The sequence below is a fragment of the Lupinus angustifolius genome, chromosome LG03, assembly GCF_001865875.1.
Source record: "Lupinus angustifolius cultivar Tanjil chromosome LG03, LupAngTanjil_v1.0, whole genome shotgun sequence".
Classification (NCBI taxonomy): domain Eukaryota; kingdom Viridiplantae; phylum Streptophyta; class Magnoliopsida; order Fabales; family Fabaceae; genus Lupinus; species Lupinus angustifolius.
Window position 1 is genome coordinate 20,463,605 of NC_032011.1, and position 9,691 is coordinate 20,473,295.

Below are 9,691 nucleotides of genomic sequence, written 5' to 3' on the forward strand. Positions count from 1 at the left end.
AAAATATGACAAAAGTTAATCATCCATTATGACTTTATGATGAAATTTTCTTTTCCTTCACTATATAAATGGAACTTAAGAGGAAGAAATGAACACACAAGTGAAAAATGCAACATGAAGAGTAAGTGAGAGAGTTGATATCCACCATACTGTGAAACTTGTATTCCTGGTGACAGAGAAGAGAGACTGTGTATTTCATCCTTCTTAGGTAAGATTGAGCATTTTCCTCTTGGAGGAAAAAAATATTATAATTTTGTTGTAAATGTACTAGGACCTATGATAGTTTACTTCTTAATTTGAGAAAGTTTTTCCATGTTAAAATCATCGGTATCATATTTCTACTTTTGCTTATTTTATGTATTCACTTGTCCACTTCCACATATGTCCATTTTGCATCACATGAATGAAGACAATTGGTTATGAATTTTCTATTAGTTAATTTCAACCATTTGGTTTTAGTAATAAATGACTAAAGACCTATTCTAATCCCTCAAATATTTTTTACATATACCAATTTGCCATCGGAAATTTGGAAAACTCAAAATTATCCCAAAAATATCAAATGTGTATCAAATTAGTCTCTTTTAATGTTTTTATGAGCTATAATATTAACTAGTTTGACTTATATTCGTTATTTTTCATTATTAATTTGGATTTTTACCTTTTTTGATTAAATTGTTACACACGAAAATGTTGGAGTAATAATATGGTAGATTTGCCTTAAACAGGTCGAGCCTATATAGCATATAGGAGTCTAGACCTGACTTGTTAGTCTGTTTAAAAATGTTCCAAAGTCTATGCTTAACATGTTTATAAGTCTGATTTGTAGTTTTAGCAAGTTTCAAGGCATGTTATATACATTATGGCCTTGAAATAGGTCATATTTACATTTAAATAGACTAATAAACCTATTTTTAACTAGACTCATCTAACTAAGCATAAAATTATATTTTTTACAGTAAAATTACACATATAATAATATAATTATATTAAAATATTATAATATAAACATTATTATGTAATATAACTAAATTGGTTTGTTTGTTAGGTTTAATAAATCTTTTAAATAACCTAAATGAAAAACTAAATTTGGTCGAGAGCATAGACTCTTCCACTAAATGAAAAACTCAGCTTGATGTTCAGTTCATTCTCGAATCAACTCAATCCCCTTCCATGTCCTCATTCCTCCGCAATCACCATCATCACCCTCTTCTTCCTTTCCACAAATCTCTTCACACTTCTCTTCCAAAACAACACTCCAATGGAAGAAGCACTACAAGAAGAACAAGAATCTTCCACAACAATCTCCCTGACCCAAACCTCCTCCACCAAATCTCCCACCTCCTCCTCCTCCACCGTACCCAATCCCTCTCCCTTCTCCGCTTCACTTTCTCCGACCACCTCACCGACGCCATCCTCCGCCGCCTCCGCCTCCACCCCTCCGCCTCCCTCGCTTTCTTCCACCTCGCCTCACAACAGCAGCATTACCGTCCCCATTTCGTATCCTACTGCATCCTAGTCCATGTACTCGCACGTGCTAAGATGTATGATGAAACGAGGTCGTTTTTGAATCAACTTGTTTCGCTTCATTGTAGGAATAGTTACTCTGCTTTTGCGGTTTGGGGTGGGATTGTTAGTGTTTATAGGGAGTTTGGGTTTGCACCGATTGTTTTCGATATGGTTCTTAAGGCTTTTGCGGAGAAAGGGATGGTTAAGTATGCACTCCATGTGTTTGATGAAATGGGTAGGTTGGGTCGGGTGCCGAGTTTGAGGTCGTGTAATTGCTTATTGAGTAAGTTGGTTGATGCTGGTGAAGGGAAGGTTGCTGTGATGGTTTTTGATCAGGTTTTGAGGATGGGTGTAGTGCCGGATGTTTATATGGTTGCGATTGTTGTGAATGCACATTGTCGTGGAGGGGATGTTGAGATTGCGTTGGGGTTTTTGGAAAAGATGGAGAAGATGGGGTTTGAGATTAATGTTGTGGCTTATAATGGTTTGATTAATGGGTATGCTTGTAAAGGGGATTTGGATGGAGCTGAGAGGGTGTTGAAGCTGATGTTGGAAAGAGGTGTTTCGAGGAATGTGGTTACTTGGACTTTGTTGATGAAAGGGTACTGTAAACAATGTAGGATGGATGAAGCAGAGAAGATGCTTCTGGTGATGGAGAAGGATGAGTTGGTGGTTGTGGATGAGCGTGTTTATGGCATGCTGGTGGATGGGTATTGTCAAATTGGAAAAATGGACGATGCGGTTAGGATTCGAGATGAGATGTTGAGGAAGGGATTGAAAATGAATGTTTTTGTTTGTAACTCTTTGGTTAATGGGTACTGTAAGCATCAATTGGTTTGCAAAGCTGAGAAACTGTTTAGGGATATGGTGCACTGGAATCTGAGGCCAGATTCTTATAGCTATAATACACTTTTAGATGGATACTGCAGAGAAGGGAAAATAAGCAAAGCTTTTATGCTTTGTGATGAGATGTTGCGCAATGGACTCAGTCCATCGGTGGTGACGTATAATACTGTTCTCAAGGGGTTAGTTCATGCAGGTTCATATGACCAGGCCTTGTGCCTATGGGATTCAATGGTGCAAAGAGGTGTGGCTCCGAGTGAGGTCAGCTACTGTACTCTGCTTGACTGCCTTTTCAAATTGGGAGATTCTGACAGGGCTTTGGTGCTGTGGAAAGAAATTTTAGGCAGGAGTTTTACCAAGAGTCCAGTTGTGTTCAATACGATGATTGGTGGCTTATGTAAAATGGGGAAAGTGGTGGAAGCAGAGGCTGTTTTTGAGAGGATGAAGGAACTTGGTTGCTCGCCAGATGAAATCACATATAGGACTCTGAGTGATGTATATTGTAAAAGCGGTAATGTACTTGAAGCTTTTAAAATTAAAGCTTTGATAGAAAGAGAAGCAATTTCTCCTTCCATTGAAATGTACAATTCCCTTATTAATGGACTTTTTAAGTCTAGGAAGTCAACTAATGTCAGTAGTCTTCTTGTTGAGATGCAAACAAGAGGGTTATTACCAAATGCTGTTACCTATGGAACCCTTATTTCTGGTTGGTGCGACGAAGGGAAGTTAGACATAGCTTTTAATCTATATTCTGAGATGATTGAAAAAGGGTTCACTCCGAGTCTTGTGGTTTGTAGCAAAATTGTCAGCAGCCTTTATAAGGCTGATAGAATAAGTGATGCAACTGTCATCCTACAGAAGATGGTGGATTTTGATCTTCTTACACTTCATAACTGTTCTGATAAGCTTGTCAAACATGATGACATAAGCCTACAAGCTCATAAAATTGCAGATTCTCTTGATAAAAGTGCTATGGGCAATTCTCTTCCCAATAATATTGTGTGCAACATTGCTATCGCTGGACTATGTAAATCTGGGAAGGTTGACGAAGCAAGAAGTGTTTTGTCAGTTTTAATGTCCAGAGGTTTTCATCCAGATAATTTCACATACTGTACCTTAATTCATGCCTGTTCAGTTGCTGGCAATATGGGTGATGCTTTCAAAATAAGGGATGAGATGTTGGAGAGAGGTGTTGCTCCAAATATTACTACATATAATGCACTAATAAATGGTTTGTGCAAATTAGGAAACATGGATCGAGCACATAGACTATTCCTTAAACTTCATCAAAAGGGCTTGGTTCCGAATGTTGTTACCTATAATATACTAATCAGTGGTTACTGTAAAACTGGTGATATTAACGAAGCCTCTAAATTGAGAGAGAAGATGATAGAAGATGGGATTTCTTCAACCCAAAATCTGCCTTGACCAGTTGTTTTTTCTAAGAGTACACTTTAAAGATTTTGGATCAAATTGTTCAAGCCGATTTTAGTTAAATTCTTGCCTGATACTTGCAGAAAATTGGCTAAATGCGAAGCTGAACTGCAAGCTTGAGACTAATGAGCTTAGACACTGCTCCTTCTTGAGGTGTCGTGCTGTTAAACAGTAAACAAGATTCACATCTAAATGTTCAGCAAAAGATATAATCTCATAAATTGAGAATGCTGCAGGGCCTTTGGGTTTTGATGTTAAGAATAGCAACTTAAGGTAAAAGGGCTATGCTTATTCTTTTTGTCGAAGTTATTTCATATTTTGTTTCACTTTTAACCTCATAAATTAATTCAATCATTCACCATTTTAGGCGTTTAAGGCTTCACAAGGAATGGAGCAATAAGTGATGATAACTAGTTTTTTAACCCTTGGCTTGCATGGGCATTTGCAACTTAATATTTCTTGTTTGTGTCACCGAAAGATAGTGTTGATTATAGGGTGTGTTTAATGCAAGTGATAATGCTAGATGATTTAATTGTATTGGACAAAGTTTTGCCCCCTGGTGCAGTGAGGGACAAAAATGAGTTTTGTGCTGTCCCATGACTACAATATTGTCCAGTATTGAAGCCAATTTTAAAATCAAAATAAGTACAAAAATTGTGTATTGTTTTCCCTCATTGAGGAAACCAAATGGACCCATTAATAATGGTGTGTGCTTAATGTTTTGTTTAGGTTATTTAATTGATATTAGTTATGCATTACCATAATTGGTAATTGCATTTTTATTCTTCTTTCTACAAATTATGGAGATTGTAAAATGTTACTTGTTTCTAGTGTGCTACATTAGCACTTAATAGATATAGGTGAGAGAAAACAGGGTTAGTTCCTACTAGCCACATCAGCAATTTAGAGGAGGTTGAAGCATATAGTTGCAGGAGGAAACTTCAACTATATTAGATATATATGAAGCATACGTTCCTTTGTTGCCCTTTCATGATCTGAGGTGTCCTTCATGTTATTTTTTATTATTATTTTTATAGTTGGAACAGTTGCTAATGCTTTTGTAAGTGTTGCTTTCCAGATCTTTGAGGTGGCCCCTTTACTTTACATGGTTGAGCTGCAAAAGTCTGAAGAAGATAGTCTGGAATTCCACAAAGTAAGTTTGAATACACAAATGAATAGTTGTATGTGTGGTGATATTAACTCCCCTACATTATTACTAGTTGCTACTTGCTAGTCATGGCCTATCCTAGTCGCCCAAAAGCATGTCTTACAAAATAGTTTTTCTAATAAATGTTTTTATTAGCTTGCTTGGACTAAGTTATCTTTCATTATGGTTCTTCAAGAATCTATTTAGTGAGTTTATAGATATTGTTTGGAAAGCAGAACCTATCAATGAAGAAAAAGGTGGTTAGTTTTCTAGCAATCATGATGTCTTAATTGACAAAGTGGAGATTTTAGCAATTGAACAAATTACTCTTCATGGTGATATATTATTCTTGGAGATCATATCATACCACAAAGTCACTAGATTTAAGTATATTGGGTCAATCATACAACATAATGGTGAAATTGAGGAAGATGTAAACCATGGAATTCAAGTGGGGTGGATGAAATAGCAGAGTGCATTAGGTATTATATGTATAAAAAGATGTCACTCAAGCTTGAGAGGAAATTTTGCCGGACAACTATAAGACGCACAATGTTATATGTTGAGCGGTAAAATATTAACTAAAAAATAAACTCAATGTAAAAGAGATGACAATATTGCGTTGGATGAGTGGACATACTAGACAAGATAGGATTAGAAATATGCATTAGGAAAAAAGTTGAGGTAACTCCTATTGTAGAAAGATGGTAGAATTGTGCCTTAGGATCTATTTGCGAGTTGGTTATTGGAGGGCAATGGAGGAAAGAGAAATGCTTCGGAGCCAAGAAATATACTTGTGGGATGACTCTCAAGCTATCTATTTCCCTTCATTCCCCTTCGAAAACTAACTCGCGAACAAATCCTTAGGTGGTTTTTGGCATGTGTGGAAGAGATTGTTAGAAGCCCTAATAAAGAGAGTAGATCATTTGGAGGTTAGTCTAATTTGTAGAGGCGGGGGCAAAAACAACGTAGCTGAAAATATTAGGAAAAATTTAGAGATCAATAATTCGTCAATAGACATGATGTATGATAGAATATTATGACGTCATTCGATCCATGTAAGTGACCTCACCCAGTGAGATTAAAGCTTAGTTGTTGTAATAGTATATTGTTCTGAACCTTTTGTACTTTTTTCTCTAGTTTTAACCATTTTTTGGTAATATTTGTGGTTTCATAAATTCTTGGAGACTTGTATGGCTTGATCCACTAAGATGATATTGTTTGGTATCACTGAAAACTTTGGAAGTTTTGAGCATTGGGATGCAAAACCAGTTAGAAGGTACTAGTTTCAGTATACTGGTTTATAAGCAGCGTATATTACAAAATTCATAACCTCGGGCAAATTGTTGTAAGAAGCCAGGTTGCATCTGCCAAGGTGTGGCCTGTAATGTGGTTGGACTTGGAGGCTAAGTTGTCATCAACTTTGCATCATCCATTTGAAGGGGAACGTACCTCATTTCAAAAAGGAGCTTTTCAATGCAAGGTTCTTCAAGCAAAGATTGGTTCAGACATTTACCCATCACATTGGGAGATAAAATTGCTAGGTCCAAAGCCAGTGTAAGTGTGATCTATGAAGTACCCTTTAGGCCTTCACTATATATTGATGACAGAAAGCTTGCTGCATTGAAGATCCTCTCGGAAATTACTTCATAAAGTAGTAGTAAGAGACTAGGAAAGAGAAAAAACTAAAACTTTGATTTAGACAGGGAAATTTAAGGGTGATTTTAAAAGTTAATAAGCATGCCATGTCATCTCAATCTGACAAAACCTGAAACAAATTCCAGCTTTGGTATTTTCCCACTTCATATTCGGTCCTTGTCATTCTTTTGATGGTTATAATTTGCCCCTGCATTTATTAGAACTTCAGGGTTAACAATTGAGAAATAGGTTGGACGATGAAACAAAATTTATTTTACTTCTTTAGCATTGTTTTGAGCTTGATGCAATGATAAGGTTGTTTCTCAGCTAACCACATCTTGTCTCAAAAAGTGTCATTCCATGTGTCACTTGCTATGATTGGTTGAAAAAAATTAATTTAAGTTAAAAGTTTAATAATTAAGTATTTTACTAACCAATCACAAGTGATGACACATGGAGTGACACACTTTGTGGGACATAAGATATACTCCCATTGCTTAGTGATCAAAAGGTCACGAGTTCAAATTCTGGATACAATCTCTCTGTTTGTAGGCTGTGTACATCTACCCTCCTCATACCCCACTAAGTGGGAGTCTCGTGTAATGTACCATCTTTTTTTTTTAAGTTAGCACTATTTTGGACATGTTGACTAAACTTTTCACAATCCTGCTATTGTTGTTGCTGTTTAGGTGATGTTATGAAGCCTGACTAATAGTGGTAAAAATGATGAAGAGTTAGTGGTCGTCATCCAACCTGAGTTCAGAGGTGCAGTGTATAAACTGATGTTAATAGTGGTAAACAATGATGCAGAGTGTGCAGCTGAAGGAATAATAGAAGGAAGAGAGAAGGTCGTGACACTGACAGCGATGGAAGAGAGCAGATCAGTAGAGAGTAAAAGACTGAAGGTTCTCATTTTGTTGTAGGATCCGTCCTATTCGTAGGTCATTTATGGTACACAGGAATTGCTCGAGATTTTAAAACTGTTCTTCCCATGACTCCTCTTAATTGAGGCATTCATATTGTTTATCTTGCAGGTTACAACTTGGAGTTGTAGCTGAATTCATCTACTTGCTTAAAGTACAGCTTCTATAACCATCCATTTCGGATAATAGTGTCACATAAATTCTGTATGCATATCTTTAAGAAACCAGAGCATAGCTGTGGTAAGATTCAAATTTGCAGTGCTAGCCAACTCATGGTATCTTTCTCCTTTTTTATTCACCTTTTATGCCTTCTGTTTACCTAGCATAACTCATTTTAAGGGAAAGTCGGGAATAGGATGTAAAATTTACATTAGAGTGAATATCCAATTTGATCTTTATAAATTTCCGTGTACCACTTTCATCCCCGAAAATGTAACCCAAAGATGGGAAATGTGAGTCTATTGCTTGGGATGGAATCCAATTATAAAGCACTTTTAACAACTAACAAGTGTGGTACCCTCAGATGTGTTATATTCTAGGGAAGAGGGGTCAGAAAATAGCTTTTGGGGATAGAATGGGATGTTACAACCATTTTGAAATTTCATCTATCACAAAAAAGGAAATGGAAATAAGTGAAAGAATGTAAAGGTGAAGAGTTATGGGGCAAGAGAAAACGAGCTTTTACCTGCTTTTGCTTTTCTGTAGGATAAATGATTCAGGGTTTCTAATCACGTGGGAAGGTCATAGGAAAAAGTCTCAAGTGTCTGTTACTCTGTTTCTTGTTCATTTCAAATGTTTATGATATTGCTTCTCTTTGCCATTTTGTTCACATTAGTTTTTTTGGTATTACCAATGATATTCTCTTATCTTATAAGTAAGTAATTAAATTTTTTCGGGATTTGTGACTACACCTCTTAATAAATGTACTCATATTCATATTAGTTTATAAGAACATATGAATAAATGTTCTAAATTAATTTCTATAATCCTATTCCACAATACTTACCATTAATTCAATAATGATTTATACATAGTGTAAAGATTTATACATAGTCAATGTATTATTCATTTTTCATTTAGATTACTTTTTTCGATGAATCAATAATAATTAAAAATGAATGGTAAATAATGCTTTGACAATATACAAAACTCACAATATGAAAGTTTGTATTAAGGAATGATGTATTTATAAAATTCATATACATTAATAATATTGATTTTAAATTTCTTAAAATATGTCATCATTAGAAAACTCTATAATTTAGAACTACTTTTTTCTGCATGCTTGTAAAACTCAACTGAGCTCAGTATGTATAAGATACAAATACTAGGATTGTTAACAATGTAGATCTTTATGAAGGACAATTACAAAATATTGTGCAGTACCAATTTCCAAATCCGAAAAGAGTAAGGAATGTAACCGTAGAAAATACAGTTGGTTAGCGGCAAACACTCAACCAATCCAACTTGGTGTTTTGGCCAATCACTAGTCACTACAACAGTCCCTGTGCACCTACAGTTAGTATCGGTCGTGGCATTTTATAGGTCTGGTGCAAAAAAGATATTAGGTCCTAATTTAACTGTTTGATACTTTGATATTTGAGTATCAAGTAATTTAATTATATAGTGTTTTTTCATTGAATATTGAACAAAAGAAGTTATCACAATATATTTTTTTCAGATTCAGTTATATTATTTGTTACTTTGATAGCAACTTGAGTTTAATATATTTTTATGGAGTATTTTTCATAGTGACCGTAAATGATATTATATTTTTCTTGTTCTATGTTAGAATTTTATTCCTATTATATATCAATTATATAAATAATTTAAAATAGTAATCACTATCATTAACATAATATTGAATGATAAATTTATAAATAGAGTAATAATAATTTATAACATAGTCGGTGGCGGATCTTGATTAAAATTTAGAGAGGACAATAATATTTAACTATAATTTTTGATTAAAATTAATTCAGTGATAATGAAATATAAAAAAACATAAATAATTACTTGGAAGTTTCAAAAAAACATATTAATTATCAATTACATTAATTAACAACTAAAAATGTTAAAGAAAAATGTACATTCATTTAAAGTGTCGATCTTCATTCTTTTAAAGACTTAAATTCATCAATGATTGAATCAGATGTAAAGTGCAACCATTTTTATCTACAAACCTCAAAACAATAAT

General features: G+C 34.7%; 1 protein-coding gene across 5 annotated transcripts; it reads left to right on the forward strand.

Annotated features, from left to right (window-relative positions):
* LOC109343598 (putative pentatricopeptide repeat-containing protein At1g19290) lies at positions 1,094-7,955 on the forward strand. Of its 5 annotated transcripts, XM_019581978.1 has the most exons (5): positions 1,094-4,059; positions 4,865-4,939; positions 7,261-7,422; positions 7,470-7,512; positions 7,606-7,955. In XM_019581978.1, the coding sequence occupies exon 1, from the start codon at positions 1,174-1,176 to the stop codon at positions 3,778-3,780; it is 2,607 nt and encodes an 868-aa protein (XP_019437523.1). In that variant the 5' UTR covers positions 1,094-1,173; the 3' UTR covers positions 3,781-4,059; positions 4,865-4,939; positions 7,261-7,422; positions 7,470-7,512; positions 7,606-7,955. The 5 variants fall into 5 exon arrangements, with proteins under 5 accessions (XP_019437523.1, XP_019437520.1, XP_019437521.1 ...); XM_019581975.1 differs by having other exon boundaries at positions 7,261-7,512; XM_019581976.1 differs by having other exon boundaries at positions 7,261-7,508.